Raw genomic sequence first — 19,296 nt, 5'->3', positions numbered from 1 at the left:
TCAACATTACCATGACAACCCCTTTAATGGGGCAAGAAAAGACAACAAAAGAGACAGAAATACAATAGAATTAATTGGACTAAGAATAAATGACAGAAAACATTAAATGTGAAAACATCTTTTCCATGCTTGAACGCTGTATGGCATTCTCACAAGACCCCAGACACAGTATGTGCACAGTACCACACACAGTATTTTGCATGGTGCCTATTAAGTCAATTACAGACACACTTCCTGTGCTGCTGGTACTCCTTTCAGTAAATGGATTCTGCAAGAGAATATTATCTGTGCTCTCTCAAAAGATGAATATGACAGCTGTGTAGGAATAAAGTCTTCAAGATCTAGGCCATATTTGGGTGTAAATCAATAGCAGGTGTAAAAATTCTCATCTTTTTGTCTTTAACCCTTTCAAGTCACTAGAGTGGCCGTTTTTGGGGGGACTACAGTGGTCACTACATCGCTGTCACCTTTTCAGATCCCACTCAAGTGTAAAACTAAAAAGTATGTAAAAATGTTTACATCTATTTCATGCACTAAGGGCAATAAAATAATCAGGAACAAATCCAGACTAAGGCTATCATACATCAAGTTGTGTAAGAGATATTCACGGAAAGAATGTTTTTACATTTGCATGTGGAAAGAAGGAAGGGGAGAGAGAGGAAGAAAAGAGAGAAGCGAAGGAGCTAAACAATAATTAATGGGGCTTATCTATCACTGTCGCCATGGAGATGGATGTGTATTTCGCTCTGTTTAAAGCTGGAGCCAGCACAAGCTCAGGTCTGAGATCAGACTGACAGGCTCATGTTTCTCAAATCAAAAAACACAACATACTGTACTGCACCCAAGATCTCTGCTGGGCACCACTTTGTAAAGAGGTCATCCTGAGATAAAACAGTGTCAACTTTAATATAATATCATTTTTTTATTTTTACTCCTCCTGAAAAGCATGAACACACATACCTACATAATACAACATATGAACTGTGTCTTCTTTAGGCATATAACACAATTTCATTTAAAAGAGTTACAGTGCTGTACCATATAATCTATTAACAAGAGCCTCTTAGTATGTTACACATCCCTGAAATACACAAACATATGCACGGTTACTGACTAAAAGCAGACACCATAGAACCATATGAAAAGTGTATAACTACACCCCAAATGCATCTTCTTTCTCAATTGCGATAATCCGCTACATACAGTATCTCACAGAAGTGAGAATACCCCTCAAATTTTAGAAAATATTTTATTATATATTTACATGTGACAACACTGAAGAAATAACACTTGTCTACAATGTAAAGTAGTGAGTGTACAGCTTGTATAACAGTGTAAATTTGCTGTCTCCTCAAAATAACTCAACACACAGCCATTCATGTCTAAGCCGCTGGCAACAAAAGTGAGTACATTTCTAAGCGAAAATGTCCAAATTGGGCCCAAAGTGTCAATACGTTGTGTGGCCACAATTATTTTCCAGCACTGCCTCAACCCTCTTGGCCATGGAGTTCACCATTGCTTCACAGGTTGCCACTGGGGTCCTCTTCCATTCCTCCACGAAGACATCACAGAGCTGGTGGATGTTGCGCTCCTCCGCCTTCCGTTTGTGGATGCCCCACAGATGTCCAATAGGGTTTTGGTCTGGAGACATGCTTGGGCAGTCCATCACCTTTACCCTAAGCTTCTTTAGCAGGGCCGTGGTCATCTTGGAGGTGTGTTTTGGGGTCGTTATCATGTTGTCTCCAAAGGGAGGGGATCGTGCTCTGCTTCAGTATGTCACAGTACATGTTGGCATTCATCGTTCCCTTAATGAACTGTAGCTCCCCAGTGCCGGCAGCAATCATGCAACTCACACCACCATGCTTGACTGTAGGCAAGACAAATGTCTTTGTACTATTCACCTGGTTGCCACCACACACGCTTGACACCATCTGAACCAAATACGTTTATCTTGGTCTCATCAGACCACAGGACATGGTTCCAGTAATCCATGTTCTTAGTCTGCTTGTATTCAGGAAAGTGTTTGCGGACTTTCTTGTGCATCATCTGTAGAAGAGGGATTCCTTCTGGAACGACAGCCATGCAGACCAATTTGAAGCAGTGTGCGGACTATGTTCTGAGCACTGACAGGCTGACCCCCCACCCCTTCAACCTCTGCAGCAATGCTGGCAGCACTCATACGTCCCAATTTCCCAAAGACAACCTCTGGATATGAGGCTGAGCACGTGCACTCAACTTCTTTGGCAACAATTTGTTTTTCAGATCCACAGAGAGCTCTTTGCCATGAGGTGCCATGTTGAACTTCTAGTGACCAGTATGAAAGAGTGAGAGCGATAACACATTTACACTTTTATACAAGCTGGACACTCACTATTTTACATTGTAGCAAAGTGACATTTCTTCAGTGTTTTCAAATGAAAAGATATAATAAAATATTTACAAACATGTGAGGGGTGTACTTACTTCTGTGAGATACTGTATATTAAAACTGTTATTTACATGGTTTCATTTTCTGATCTAAATACGATGTGTTGCACTTTCTGTTGTTATGAAACATAAGGCAACTATGGCAGAAATATCACACAGACAATTCTTGTGTGCAAAAATAATTAACATCTCACCAATATGAGCCTCTCTGAGAACAACAACGTTTTTTTTGTATTGTTAGAATTAGTAGTACAATTATTAGTACAAGACAATAGGCACAACTTGGACATGTTACTTAAACAGGAAACAGACATTGCGGAACAGAAAATGTTCTGAGTTTGGTCCCATCTCAACCAGCGTTGCTATGAATATTAATTGCTGATTATTTCAAATGGAGTAGGACTTCATGTAAATTGAGTTTCCAAAAATGATGGTTGGAAAAGCCTGCAGCTGCCTCCCTCTGTTCTCAGTAAAGCTGCTTTGTAGAATATGCTGTCAAAACGGTTCTTCGAAATGTTCATTGGTCTGTGGCCTCTAGTATAACACTGTACAGACACAGCCCGGTTTCTACTTCTTTCCAAATAAAGTCAGGTATCCCATTATCGTGAAGAGAGAAATGATCTTGACCTATCTAACAGAAACATTTCACATTACATCATCATCAACTAAACATAGTTTCACTTCATTCTGACACAATGGTTGTAAATGATTTGGTCACTCTGATATTGCACATTTTTGGACAGTCTTAACAAATGTTTGAGTATAAAAATAAATATTGCTGACTGACTGAGGGAAAAATGAATAAAAGCTTTGACGACCTTATGGCATGGCATGACACACACACCATATTTTCCACATTGTCTGTTGAAACAAGAAGTTATAATGGGACAATGTTTCAAACAAAAGAAAATAGTCATCCAAAATTTTAATTCTGTCTTCATTTGCCCATTCTAAAATTGTTCCAAACCTGAATAACATAACCTGTAAACTGTAAACGTCTTTGTTCTACTGAACACAAAAGGACATATTTTGAAGAATGTGGAAAGCAAAAATGTTTTGAGACACCATTGACTACCATAGACGTTTTCTATCCTATTTTGGTAGTCAATCGTTCCCCAGAACTGTTTGGTTACAAATATCCGTCCAAACATCCATTTATTCAATAGCTTAAAGAAATGTATGCAGGTTTGGAACAACTCAAATGGGGAAAATATTGTCAGAATTTCCATACACATTTTACTAGTCAATGGGTCACCATCCTGACCGACATGGGAGATGCCAGAAGATCCAAACTCCTTCAGGTCAATGTGGTGACTTCTGCTTGAGTGTAGTTTGCAGGGGATGTGAGTGCATCTTTGCAGCTTTCTGAAACAAAGACACACAATACAGAGCGATAAAATATACAATACATAAATTCACAGAAAAACATCCTGACTGATTAAAACAAGAAACCTTCTGGCCTTAAGAGGCACTGTAATGAACAAGGAGACTCTGGGGATACTGTGGATCTACACATGTTGCTAATGGAAACCTATTAGCAGCAGTTAAGTTTAGTTGCCATTTGAGACCAGAGGCAGATTAATAAGAAAAAAAATATTTGTACTAGAAAACGTAATAAACGTGATCAAAATATTGAATAACTAAATCTTGAAAATACTGCTATACCGTATACTGAAAACTATTTTCAATGTCCAAATTCCTTTGATGATAATGATGACAACTTTGTATTTAACATTTCCAGTTTTATTTCTTATTTATGGTTGATTACGTCCTCAGTCTTTATTTGTTAAACAAGCGTTGACACCTGGACTAATGAAATATATCGAGGAGCGATTCCCCCGGCTAATCTGTTTACAGCTAACCACTACAGAAGCCTAAATTGATTAGATGAGATAAAAGAGGGTTTTCTTTCAAATGATGTCGCCTGCTTCACCTTCTTTTGCTGCTTGAAAGGTACGACATCATATTTTTCCACAGCAAACAGAAGAAATGCCATTACTCTGCGGACTACAGATCTTTCTCATATTGTTATTTTTAACATCAGCAATGACATTTCCACGGCTGCAGCATCTTTGCTGTGTCTCGTGGGGGAATTCTTGCCCGTAATCACTGCTTTCTGACAGGACCCCAGCTGCTGCTGTCATTGTCGTTCTGCCCCTCATTCATTCCCAGAGTGCATCTGTCTCCACATCAGGACGCAAAAATTGGACGGCATTTTACACAAATGACAAATCAAACGTCACAGAATTGGCTGAAGGGCTTAAATGACCTTTGTTTTTCTCAAAATAAGGCGAAATAAAAACAAACAGACATCTAAAGTGCTTCTGGTGTAATTCAAATTCAGAGTTCTAGCTTCATAAATCTGACATAGACAAGATCACAAGATTTTATACATTCTGGAAATGGTAATTTAGAAAAAGACCTAAACTACGGTAACATTTTTCCAAAATAATTTTAAGATTACAATACAGTTAATAACCTGTTTTGCTTTAATAACCGCATTAACTCATTTATTGCACCGTAACTTCAATAGCTGGATAACTCATCCACTGCTCATCTATTGTACTGTAACTTTAATGGCTATAATGTATGCACTTGCACTACTGTTTAGTCTAAATTGTTATCTGCTCATAGCCACCTGTACATTTCTGTTCATAGTATAAATTCATATACAATAAAGCGTTACATTAATAATTGTGGTGAGGAAGGCGGGACGAGAGCCGTGACGCGGGGCCGGTGGTGGCGTGAGTGATAAGTGGAAGCAGCTGTGCGCGCACCGGTCCCGCATCTTATCACGGAGGAGATTGGGAGCTTAAAAGGATGTTCGGCAGGACTGTTGACGAGAGAGGACCGGGCCCGGACATATGTTTAGTTTGTGTATGTTTTATGGCCGGCAGTCTACCGTGAGGTGGCTGCCGGTTACTTCCGTGTTTATTGTTTATTTAATTAAAGTTTCAGTGTTTGAATGTTCGCCGGTTCCCGCCTCCTTCCTTCCCTTCTAACGAACTTTATTACAATAATGTATTCATTAACTCTTATCACACATGAGACTTAGCAAGTATCTAGCAAATGCGAATGTCTCTTTTATTAAAAACCCTTTCTACGCGTGTCTGCAGCAGGCACGTATTTTGACATGACCTGCCACACACATGACGAGCTAAATACATGTTTTGCCGAGCTTCACTTTACTGCTTCCAATGAAGTGGAGTCACAGATTGCCACTGGATTCCAGGTAATGATTTTCAACCAATCAGCTGTCTCGCTTCAGCAACTGGTGCTGAAAATGTCTTGTTTTACATCAGCATACATCAGCAGAATGATTAAAGGGCTCCTCTTGCTTCTCCATCTGGAGATGGAGAATGTAAAATGTGAAATGTTTGTTCAACCAGCCCGCGATCAAGAGATTATCTCCAGAAATAGACTGCCAGCAACCTGTCAGAGCTTTGGGGAATTTGGGGGCTGAGGTGCAAGTCAGTCAGGCAAGAAAAGAAGTCTGACTTGATAGCATCCAGTAATGAAAGATGTCGGGTTTGTTGAATGCTTTGTCACACGTCATGCACCGCTTGTTCTGTTATAATCCATTTTGATTGTCACCATTTTGGAATATCAGCTATGAAAATATTTCTTGATTAGAATTCATGATTGTAATTGGTCAGTATTATAGACGAATATTGCAGTGTAATCACCTCCAAATTGTACAAATGTTGACCAAGTTTCTTACATGGCTTTCGTAATTTCATGTGTCTTGTGTAACTCAATGATCTCTTAATTTTTCAACTAAATTCTGTATCTATGCAGTAAAACTCCACATAATAAGCAGGATTATGTCAGCTGGTCATTATCACAAAATAATGAAAATGGATTCAAATCCTCATCACCCTGTTGGATTTATTTTGAGATAATGAGAGGCTGACAGTACAGTATCCTTTACAATAACAATACTGACATTAAACAACAAATGTCAACATTATCATTAATATCAATGATAATTATGCGTGTATGTATGCATATTTGCTTCATAGAATGTGTTTAAAGCGGAGGTAAAATGCTATTTCATGCATTCTGACTTCTTTACATGTGCTGGCTTCTCAAGCTTAACATGGTCAACTTGTCAAAAAATGAGTTGAAACTATAACGTAGTATTTCTGGGTTCGTACAGGTTTCGGAAAGTTTTTTCAGAACATGGATTCCTATTTCGTAACAAGGGTTCTTGATGACGCACCTTCAGCCTTCAGAGAGCAGCATTTGCAGTGACATTTTAAAGGAAAGATGTTTTCAACAATGAAGTCGTAAAACAACAGCTGTACTGTGTTTGTTGTATTTAACACAAATAAAGACTAAGACACTGATGGACTGTTTTTCTTTTCTATACTGAACTAATATTTAAAAGTTTACTTTCGTTTTCACAAAAAAGGATCACAGCCGACCAAAACTCTACCCGTAGTTACGCTCTCTCTAAAATTGTTGAACACAGAGAAAGATATTTGGAAGAATGCTTCAAAAATGCCTCAGAACAGTCCTACATTCTTCATAATATATTCTTTTGTTTTCAATAGAACAAAGAAATGTATACAGATTTAGCACAATTCAAGTAAATGATGACAGAATGTTTATTTTTGGGTGGACTGTCCCTTTGAAGACATTAAAAAACGTTTAGTTTCATATTACCTGTGTGGAGGGTGGGTTCAGCTCTGCAGGAGAAGTCTCCAGACGTCAGCAGGAAGCAAGTCGACTCTTTAATGGACTTGTCTCTGTTAAGTGAGCATCGCAAGGTCCACCTCTCGCCCGGCGAGAGTGGCTTGGTCAGGCTGCAGCCTTCCTCTTCTGAAAGAGTCACATTAGCGTCGCCATTCTGCTTTGAATCTGAGGATTCGACAAAAATGACAAAAACAATGCTGTCTACAGTCGGACATCAAGTCTGTTAAATTTTCTATATAATTTCAATTAAGGCCAAACACATAATCAACATGTGCAGCACAGATACAGTATTTGGAAGAATGCTTGTAACCAAATAGTTCTAGCCACCATTGACTACCATAGTATGAAAAACGACAATGGTAGTCAGAAGTGCTGTTTGCTTTCCTACATTCTTCAAAATATCTCCCATTGTGTTCAACAGAACAAAGAAATGTATAAAGAAATATTTCCTACTATGGTAGTCAATGAACTGTTTGATAACAAGCATTCTTCCAAAGAATCTTTCTCTGTGTTCATCACAGCAAAGAAATGATGACATCATTTACATTTTTCGGTGAACTTAGTCTCAGAAAACACAAAATGTTAACGATAATAACTGATGTTCTACCTGATCGGTTTCTTCCGATGTTGTCCTCAGTGGCGAGTGGGCACGTGTCACTCTGTGTGCTGTTTCTTGGCGAGTTGCTTTCAGACTTTCTGAATGACCCCGAGTCCATCACCATGTCTCGGTTAGGATTGTGCTTCTTTTTCTTTTTGGGCAGCTTCTGCTTGGCCATAGCCAGTGAGTAGTACATCCCAAAATTGTTAACGATGACAGGCACCGGCATGGCAATGGTTAGCACGCCCGCTAGCGCACATAACGCTCCAACCATCATGCCCAGCCAGGTCTGAGGGTACATGTCTCCATAACCTAGCGTTGTCATGGTGACTACTGCCCACCAGAAGCTGATGGGAATGTTCTTGAAATGGGTGTGGTTGCTGCCACTAGGGTCACCGGGATCCGCACCAATACGTTCAGCGTAGTAGATCATGGTGGCAAAAATAAGGACTCCGAGGGCGAGAAAGATAATAAGGAGGCAAAACTCATTGACACTTGCCCGCAAAGTGTGGCCGAGAACCCTGAGACCTACAAAGTGTCTGGTTAGTTTGAAAATCCGTAGAATACGGACAAAGCGAACCACACGCAGAAAGCCCAGTACATCCTTGGCGGCTTTAGATGTAAGCCCGCTTAAACTCATCTCCAGATAAAACGGCAGGATGGCAACAAAGTCGATAATGTTCAGCATGTTCTTGATGAAGAGAATCTTGTTCGGACAACATATGATACGCACTAGGAACTCGAAGGTAAACCACACCACACAGATTCCCTCCACCAATGTGAGAACTGAATTGGTCTTCACCTCTCGGATGATGTGGATCACAGTGTTGTTGCCTTCTGTAACTACATCCGTGCGATTGTGAAGCTCATTAAAGGCCTCGTGGGTCTCCAGGCAAAAGTTGGTGATGGACACCAAGATGAAAAACAGGGAGACGAAGGCAATTATCTGAAAAAGATAAATGTTTAGGTAATCAGAGTGGACAGTAAATAAGAACACTTTTTATAGGATCAATGTGCATTGGAGCAAAATGCTTTTTAATGAACATTTTCACAACAAGCTTTTTCACAATTTGAGTTGACAGTAAGAAAGATGATTTGTTTCACAAACTACACAAATATTATTTACCCATGGCTTATTGTTTTAATTATGAAAATGCAATAAAATGTATGTATTGCCACACATCTGAAATATACTGTATGTGGCAAAAATGTAATGGCTTTGTGATTTGTTCCCCTTAGTAACGCAATGGCTAATACATTTAGATCCAGAATAAATCTATAACAATTATATTGTAATATCTTTATCACAAGCCCATATAATGAGACATTTCACACAAAAATATACAATTTTATCATCACTTATTCACTTTCATGTAGGTGTAAACATGTATATGATTTATCCTGTGGAACACAAAGGAAGAAATTTTGGTTTTGTGTCCATACAATGGAAGTCAATGGGGCAAGCGTTGTTTTGTGTTCTGCATAAGAAAGAAAGTCATACAGGTCTGGAATGACATGAGGGTGAGTAAATAATGAAATAATTTTCAGTTTGGAGTGAACTATCCCTTCAACCACCCTTTACCACCACTTGGGCCAAACAATAATTGTTTGGGTTGTATATAATAATAATTTTTCCCCTGACCCCTTTGAAAAATGGCTGAAAAATGAGCTTTGCCTCTTTACATATTCATTCAATACAGCCTTGTTAAATAATACAAATATTGGTCATGTACTTGCCGGGTTCAGTTGATTTGTATATAAGGTATGGTACTTTTTTAGTCCATGTTACCCGCTTTTCGTGTATACTTTGTTTCTTTTCTTGACTTGCTGAAAAATGTATGCAAAGGTATTCCGATGGTTTTAAACGAAACGATTGACAGATATAAGGCACATTTACTGTGTTATTGGCAGGGGTAGACGTCACAATGCTACAGCAAATAAATAAAATATACTTTGGTTAATGCAAAACATCATACTGTGAAGATTTCTATTACTTAATACTTTACCACTTTGCACTACAGTACATAATAGGAAATCATTATTTAAAAATTGCTTCTATGACATACAGGTTCTCCTATATTGTAAAATGACAAATTATTTTGTGACTAGTTCATATTAAGTATTTCTGTCTTCTTAGCTTGTCCTTTACTGTATATTTTTTACATTCTTTTGTCACGTAATTTTTGGCTTGCTGCCCTTCCACCCCATCTTCTTGTAAGAAAAACAAATGAAGACTTGAATTGTACCAAACTATAGAACTTATAATGAATCTTAAATCTATAAGTAACAGTTTTAAACCAAAATAAATACAAATTATATTTGTAATGTAATTTCCATTATGGTCAGCATTGCAATTGAGTTTCAATCTCGAACAAACTGCCAGTTGAATAGACCTGCTTCACAAAAACTTCATTCGACTACATTAATAATAGATGTTAGATAATAGATGATAATTTATTATCATTTACTTAATTAGCTCAAATAAACGCACAGCCCCCCATGAGGTTTCCAAATAAAATGCATCAAAGTTGTAACACGTGTATTTGAATCCTGCTGTGTGCAAACATATTTCCATTATCTCTTACAATCATGGCGTATGTGGACTTCAGTGGAAACCAGCAGGTAAGCTTTTATCTCCAGACAACAGCAGCACAGATGACTACATTTACAGAGACTGAAACAGAGGTGAAGAAAGTTTCCTGTAAGATGACTTAGAGGTTTTCAGTCTGCGTGATATTCTATAATAATGATGCTTTCAAATAATGAAATAAAGTGAAAGAGAAGGATTTGGGTCAGTGCAGATGAAGGTGAGAATAAGGGCACAAAAGCAGGCAGAGGAAGAGAGAGGGGGGTTGCCATGACGACCATGTCACAGCCAGCTCTGCACTGTCAGAGACATGTTGTCATGCTGAGAGAGATACAGTACAAGCACAGGCGACAGGACAGAGCTCCCAGAGCGATGTAATCCATTTTATTTATGTTTACACGCATCCTCACAGGAGTAGTAACTGTAAATGAAGACTACTGTGACAGAAACATTTAAACATTTGAACAATTCATTGACTACAGGCTGATTTTAAAGATTGTAAAGAAATAAAAATACTTTTTTATCAGTATTAACTCACAAACCCTGTTTTTTAAACCTGCTCTTATTTTATTCATGAAACACAAAAGGAGAAATATTTTGAAGAATCTCTAACCAGTAATTGCCATTCAATGACAGTAGCACAGTAAACCATATCAACTTTCACAGTTTTTTTTCATCTTGACACCTCTAGTCACTACTAATTATAAAAAATGAAGTTTGGTTCCAAAAAAAGTTGTTACTATGCAGTTATTATGTCACTTTTATGCAGTTACTATGAATCAAACTGCAGTTGGTTTGTTTTGATTTAAGCCACTATAACTCAAAGAATACAGCTAACTAACACAATAAAACACGATAAAAACATTATAACATAATTAAAACATGATTTTTGAAAAACAATTTGGAACCAAACTCTTCAAATGTTGTGAATAAAGAATGAATACAAATGGATGAATGAATACAAACACTTAATCCTGCTAAACAGTCTTTGTTCAGTCCTTATAAACTGTTGCAAAAATATTTCGATAATGTTTATCCAGTCAAGTGATATAATGTTCCTGAGAAGAGTCTGACAGAGAAATGTTCATAAAGTCCCATCTGATTAGCCATTTACAACTCCATTTAAACAGTTTGTTTTCAACACTGAAGAGTTTTTGATAATGTTAACAGTGGCACTAAGTAAAAAGCATCTCGGCCTACAGCCAAAGAAACAATTAACAACCCAACTTTTGTCTTTAATCAGCATTTCAACAGAAACAAACCTCAGAAATGACATCAAGTCACTCGACAGCAAATTGGAAGACAGCGAAAAATTCAGAGACACTTGAAAGTTGTGAAAGAAATCTGCCTTATTGCGGATCCAGTATTGGGTTTTCAAGAGAATTGTTGTGAAATGAAAACAAAATGTATCATTTTACTTAAAGACCACTTCGGAAGATGTAAACAACGCTGTTCCAAAAGTAATTTTTTAAAGATTATTTACAAAGAATATTTCTAACCGAATCAAAATGTTAAACAAATATATTTAAGAAAAATTATATATGGAAGATTACAATTTTGTAAATAAAAATTAAAACTGGAAGTGCTTCCGGACCAGTGTTTACATTTTTCGAAAGTGGTCTGTAAAAATGAGATATAGACAAAAATTTGTTCTGGAGTGGTCTCTTTATATTTTCTGTGGCTGTATTTCCATATTACATATGTTACGTTGAATTTTACAATACTGAAATTCAGTTTGATGACGCAAAGGCTTGTAATATTTAGGGCTACTACAGAAGTTACACTGTGATTCCGTTGATTTCAACAGAGTTGATGTGTCTTGTTCATTGATAATCAATTATTAAATACAGTGGGTTTGGGTCTTCCACTTCTAAGATGTTTAGCGAATAATGTCAGCAAAAACAGTTCAGTAACCATTATAGCAATGACATGCCCATAAATAATTAAAATAAAACAATCACTCTGGGTCAACATCACTACTTGGCTCAACATCTTTTGTTGGTGCTGAAACATCAATCTTAATTAAGAGAAAATAAGAATGACCTCCTAAGATGTGCTTATATGTGTAATATCCGTGGCCTTAGGCTGTTTGTCATACCAGCTGTTCACTACAGCAGCCTCCAGCTCATTTCACAATTAGTTGCATGTCATAGAGACATTTACACACACATAGTGCAGCTGTTACATTCCGCTCCACCCATATGAATCTTATTGTTTCAAAATTAAGTTTCCATGGAAATAAATACAAGCCTTTTTTGTCACTCTGAAAACAATATAAAAACACATTCGATATACAATAGAAATGTGTCATCATTATGTGTACACTATGCACATTATGTGTACATTTTCTGCTGAGTAGTAAATTATGTGTCATCCTTTATATTATGGTTAAACACTTGTACAGGGAAATGTCTTTTGTAAAGTATTATCATTTTTTTATTACTTGTAATCTACAATTCTGTCTCAAATCTGTCATACTGCCATGTTGGTAACTGCATCCGAGTTTTTCACCTACTGTTGCCTACTGTTGTTTTTTGTTTGATTGGACTAACAAATACAAATATCTTAAAATAATACTTAAGAAATTCAAAGGAAAGTCAGAGTATGCTGGGGTTAATACTGCTTGCTTTAGATAAACTTCTGAGACTATAAATAGGCAGTAAAAGTTCACAATGTGTCAGGTGATCTATGAAATTATTATAGCTTTGACTGAACAGAATATTATTCTCTCCGTGCTTTTTGTTTTTTGCTAATACTAAGCTAAACTGATAAAGCAGGCTGTGAGAAAGGAGAGCAATAGCATACCGTACACAAGGGATAAATAAAGTCAGCATAAATTTGTCTGGGAAATAACTTTGAATTCTTAGCCAGACGCCTGTGATCTGGTGTGCCAAGCATTTCTCCAGAGAGACAGTTCAATAGACTGTCTGTTTCATTGATAAACAGTGTTTGTACATTTGAAGGTTTCCACTGAATTGGTTCAGTTTTGTGTGTCTGTTTGTGAATGCTCATTTATAAGCGCAAGGACAACACCAAGGACAGTTTTCATTGCAACTGCATGAATCAAATCACAAAGCAGATTGTTTTACTGTAGCAGCATGTCAGGGGAAACTTGACTTGGATCAGGGTCACGTTTGCTATTCCTTTTGTTGACAAAAGCGGTAAGGAATTTACAAAAGGTTAACAAACATTCTGTATTTGAATAAGCAATTACATGAAATCATTATTGGATTAAACATCACAGGAGTCAGATTTGTGAGTCCAGCCAGTGTAGTTTATCCAAACATCATATGGTTTATCGTACATATAAACAGGGAACCCGGTTCATACACTGTTCCAATGATGTATGGATTAATGGAGACCTACTGTTACTCTGGTCAAGTCACTTATAAAAAGAGCAAACTAGACACTCGCCATTGCACACTACATTCAGTACTTGGTCAAGCTCGGTTTATTAGAAAGAGATGAAAAGAACTCAATGTTTTTGAGTCTCTGTTTCGATGTTCAAAGCAACTGCACTTATTCACCATCGTTGACATGATATATTAGTTATGACTGAGAATTTCCATGAAGTATGGCTGTAAAATGCTTTTGAATGTCTTCTTGTAGGATCACTGCTCAGTATATACAGTATGTTATATTGTATGATAATAGACTGATGAAAACACATCTAAAAAGGTGCAGGACATCATGTATCACAATAAATCAAGAATTGTAAAAATTATAAGGGTTAATAATAATAATAATAATAATAAGGTTTTAATTTCAAATAAGCTAAATTAATAAATCATTTTGGGTCATGTAATCCACCCACAGAGAACCTATCAGAAGAGGGCAAAAGCTGTGGTTTCAAGAGCCACAACATCTACAGTGCAATAGAGAAAACACTTTTCATTCCTGTAGTGTGCAAAAGACAACATAAAGAAAATGTTATTTCTCAAATTCATGACTTGTAAAAGTATTCAGAACCTAAAGTATTACTTTTTAACTATGTTAATGTTTCCTGGAAAATGTAAAGATTTAAAAAAAATAAACATTCTGCCATCATTTATGGCACATACTCACATATCACATACTCTTGTCATTTCAAACCTCTATGACCAACAGATTTTATTTTATAGAACAACGGTGGTAAACATTTACTTCTATTGTACTGTCACAAATGATCTTAAATGATCTTCTTTTGTGTTCTGCAGAAGAACTATCCGTTTAAATAATTATTGTAATTAATAATTAAAAATGTCTAATTTTAACAGTTAAAATACACAATTGACAATCGCTGATGTTGTTGTAAGTGACCGGAAATGTGCTTGTGGTTTATACACTCTTCCATTAGTTCAACTTTCAGTTACATCTTGTTAATGGGTAGAGACCATTAACTTCTTGAGTATGTGACTAACAGAGCTCACAAATGCACAGACGCTGTTCACACATGCCACAACCAGGAAATAGATTACGGACTTCTCATACACTTTTACATTTGGGCATGTAGCGGATGCTTTTATCCAAAGCATTTTATCAGTACTATGAGATTCAAACCTATGACCTTTGCATTGCTTGGACCATGCCCTACAAGAAAAGCTACAGGAAACTTAAGTACAAAATTCATTGAACATCACACTACTGTTCATGTTAGGAATTTCTGCTACTGTATCTCTTAAGAGCAAGTTCACCGAAGAGGATTTCTAAAGGATTTTTAATATAATACAACCATTCAAACAGTACCTCCAGAATGCCAAACACGGCTAACATCCAGACTGTCTGCCCTTCCTCAATTACTCGGTGAGTGATTAATTACCATGACGGTGAGAACGTAATACCATAATTATGAGGTAAAGCTTAACCATCGCACACACGGCCACAAACCAGCAGATAAAACAAGCTAAACTGTGCAACATATCCGCTCACAGAAATATAAACAGAACTGTCAATCCAATGTCTTTTTAATCATAAATCAATCTTGGCTTCATAGCTTATTCAATAAAAACAAGCATGAAATAAAGCAACATTATAAACATCACGTATATTAAAACTGAAGGTGGCAATATTGCCATATTCAACAGAGATGGAAATGTTCTCCCAGGATCGTTTCTCCCATTCTCTCTTAACACCAAATAATGTCCAAGCAACACACGCAATAAAACATATTATATACATAATCATTATGAACTGCCATTTATTTTTTTGGTACTTTGTATTCCATAGAAAAACAGATTTGGAACAACATGAGAGTGAGTAAATATGACAAAGAATTATGTGCCAAGCGTGTTGTTATGTCTGGCACGGTCAGGGCCAGACCTCAAAAAAGCAGACTGCAATTTCTTTAACTGCCACTAATGATGCATAAACTAAAAACTAAACTCAAAACATCTGGACTGTAATAACAGTCGGATAATTGACTTGAATACTCAAAAGTTTAAATTTTCTTGCACACCTCAATTATGAAAACCAGACACTTTTGTCTCTCTCTGTTTTTCCTCAACTATTTGTACCCTGTGATTAATAAAAGCTCTCATACAGTACATGGATCATTCTTTTTTATAACTAGATTAGCAGCTCAAACAGCCGTCAGGAAGGTAACATTAGCCCTATGGGCCATTATGCTCTCAGGAGTTAAAAGGCACAGAAGATTGAGAGGGCTGAAGAGAAACCAAACTATTTGTTTTTTGTCATTTATGAGCGCTTGGAATTTAATGGCGTCTTGTACCTGCTTTCTCTGCCTGCTCACTTGTTAGGGGATTTAAATGAATTAAGAAAGAAGAAACAGCTATCTAAAATAAATGGGAATGGTTGACTTCAAGACAATTGCTCAGCTGTGAGACGTGAAGTCATTATCAACCAAAGCAGCTCAGTTGATAAATACAATCCATGAAAAAAACAACATGTTTGTTTTGTTGCCTGAGGAAAAGAGAAGAGTTAAAGCAAGTGGAAAGAGAATAAATGTAAAGAAATTGTGTAATGAAATGAGTCGAGTTGTAAAAAGACTTTAAAACTTTCAATCTGAACCAGGCAACCAAAGCATTTAAAGCAGGGCTGTCCAAAGTCGGTCCTGGAGGACCGGTGTCCTGCAAAGTTTAGCCTCAACCCTAATCAAACACACCTGAACCAGCTAATCAAGGTCTCGGTAGGCAGACTAGAAACTTCAAGACAGGTTGTTGAGCCAAGTTAGAGCTAAACTCTGCAGGACACCGGCCCTCCAGGACCGACATTGGACACCCCTGATTTAAAGCAATAAATTACTTCTAAAGTTAAGGGGAGGTAAACATTTCTAAAAATTCAACTAGCCACAATGTTGACATTAAAGCAAAGACTCTATGTTCTGCCACACAGCGGTCAGGTTAATGTGATGTAATTTCATAAAATTGCATCCAACCTTGAAATATGCCTCGATGCACTTGCTGGCTAATATATGACGCTATTAAATGCAAACTGAGAGTAAATGAGTGTGATAACAAAATCTGTGCTGGTAAATTTATAAAATAAAAAGATACGTTATATATGTGCATGTACTTCAGGTTTATAGTTCCCATAATGCTTTCAGCGGCTGTCTATAAGAATGTTCTTCTGATCAAGCAAAAAGAAAACAAGGAGAAGGTAAGTGGTGACACTTTATAAAACTCTTTATACTAACAGCATTATGATAATATCTGAGCGTCAACGATGTACGATGTACATCACATATATCATTTGATGTACTTGCAACTGACAAATGCAGACATACAGACATACAGACAAATGACATCCCTCTTCTCCATGTATTCTTCTACTGATTATAAAGTTGTAAAGCGGACATATGCACATATTACAAATCTTTTGATTTATACTTGAACATTTCTGATAAATTGATGTATAATTAAATTTGAACAATTCTTTCCCGGAGGCATCAATTTCTGAGAGTGACATTCATCTATCACAGATATAGAGATGATTTCACACGTCTGACATAAGCGTGTGACACATTTACACTGGAGCAGGTGACATCTGCGCCAGCGCATGTTTGCCACGGCGTGAGACAGGTGCACATCAATACACACCTGGGAAGATTTTTGTTTCCATTGGTAACCAGAAAAAGGGTGATCTCAACCAGTTGCAACATCCACTAAATTATGTATAACACATAAAGACTCTAAGATGGGGATCCCGAAATGTAATAATGTAGCGTTATTTACCATAAGGCATCACCTGTTGACATGCTCCACCTGTTTTGGGCCTCCACCAGACAGTAATCATCGTGGTAATATAAAACATGTAGAAATGCAATGTGTCTTACCCGAGCGGCACGAGAAGAATATGGATCTTCGAAGAGCGCCCATATCTTTGGTTGGCAAACTTCACAGCGTCCCCTGGAGCGGTCAGGGCTGTCCTCAATGCCAAAGCGCCTGGGCACGTCCTGGTCATCCTCAGCATCCTCCGGATCAGGCGGTTCGAAGATATCTAGCGCCTCTTCTGCGTCCCTGTGCTGGCGATAGGTCATCCAGCAACAGGGCTCCACGTCCGTCTCATCGATGACCCAAAATGCCAACTCCTCCTCAAAAAGGGGTCCGCAGACATCAGCCGGGCAGTGGAGCTTGCCGGTCCTGTAATAGTTGAGCACATAAGCAAATATCCCGGGATGTCGGTCGAAAAAGAACTCGTTGGTGGACGTCTGCCCCGTGTCAGCGTCCGGGTGGTCCGTGTCGGCGATCCACGCGAGCCGCGTGCCCGGTAGGGTCCTCAGGGTGCTCCTGTAGGTTTCGTGACGCGTGCCACCGACATTGATGATAATCTTGTCCGAGTCTTCGCCTCTGGCCATCTCTTCCTTTAGACATGATTTGGAAGAAGGTTTATTGCCCGACTTGCGCCCGCGGTACGACGAAACACACACCGAGCTGATCATAGATTTGGATGGAGAGGCTCGGTTTTAGTAACTCTCTTGGCTTGCTAAACCTGCGCTTATAGTATTACGGTTGTCATTTGTTAAAGAAGTCAAACAGCTGAAGAGAGTTTCTGCAGTCAACATGATCCTCAGCCTTGGAGACGCGAGGAACCACCTGTTATGAGAGAAACTCTCCGATGCTCCGTCTGTGGGTGGGTGGGAACTTGCGTTTCTTCCCCCGAGGATGTCAAATCACGAAATGTTTGGCGTGATAGTAAACATAATAAAGTAAACAAATCAGTAGGCCTACATAAAACGAAAAAGTCCAAGCGAGGAACGCGACCTACACGCCTCAATTTATCGCTTAAGCAATTCAACGTGTAAGCGCTCCGCAATTTGACAGCTCGATTAAAAGAATTGTAGTAAAAACAGGAATCAAAAATAAGCCCAATTTCACACTTTAAAATATGTCGTCAGCATTTCGTTGAAGCAGTCATTGCCAACGAGCAGTCATCTGCGCGCGCACATCATTCCTTATCACAAGTTTTATTTGTAAAACAGACCTTGTCAAAATACCCTTTGCGACGTTATTCGTAATATTTCAATATCAAGCACGAGTCGTTGGTAAAAATCGTCTCAATCAGTTTGTTGGGAAAGATCTGTTGCATCTTGTGAAGTATCCGCGACACAATCCAAGAGGATGATGAGGGTGACGATGCTTCAGGGTTGCATTAACCCTTACGTCGCTGAATTATATTTGCACGTGAGCTCAATTTCAAGAAACCATAGGGCGAATCTTTGATTAAGCAGTTGTACAAATATCCACATTTTTAAGAAAATGTTTTTCTAGCATAAAGAGGACTAACGAAATCCATAGATACTTCTGTAAATAATTATTCTTAATTTCAATATTTAACTCAACATAATTTAACATAATATTCCTAATATATATATATATATATATATATATATATATAATCTGCTCATTTTATTTTATCTTTAAGTATTTGAGGTAATTTATGCCCAAACAAGTCCTCAGAGTAGGATGTTGAACGCTAGGATTCATTTAGAGTCATTTGTCATAAAGCGTCATCTACTGTACAGATGAAAGTAGAGCAGTTTTTAAATAAT

General features: G+C 37.7%; 1 protein-coding gene across 1 annotated transcript; it reads right to left on the bottom strand.

The window, feature by feature from the left end:
* Window positions 1-906: 906 nt before the first annotated feature.
* kcnc4 (potassium voltage-gated channel, Shaw-related subfamily, member 4) lies at window positions 907-18,677 on the bottom strand. The gene is made up of 4 exons (XM_079466835.1): window positions 17,581-18,677; window positions 7,733-8,669; window positions 7,096-7,290; window positions 907-3,792 (listed from the first exon to the last, which is right to left on the bottom strand). The coding sequence occupies exons 1-4, from the start codon at window positions 18,184-18,186 to the stop codon at window positions 3,725-3,727; spliced, it is 1,806 nt and encodes a 601-aa protein (XP_079322961.1). The 5' UTR covers window positions 18,187-18,677; the 3' UTR covers window positions 907-3,724.
* Between the last annotated feature and the right edge of the window lie 619 nt (window positions 18,678-19,296).

Source organism: Barbatula barbatula (assembly GCF_947034865.1).
Source record: "Barbatula barbatula genome assembly, chromosome: 11".
NCBI classification, from domain to species: Eukaryota; Metazoa; Chordata; class Actinopteri; order Cypriniformes; family Nemacheilidae; genus Barbatula; species Barbatula barbatula.
Note: the sequence above shows the minus strand (reverse complement) of the source record. Positions and strands in the feature narration are given on the sequence as shown.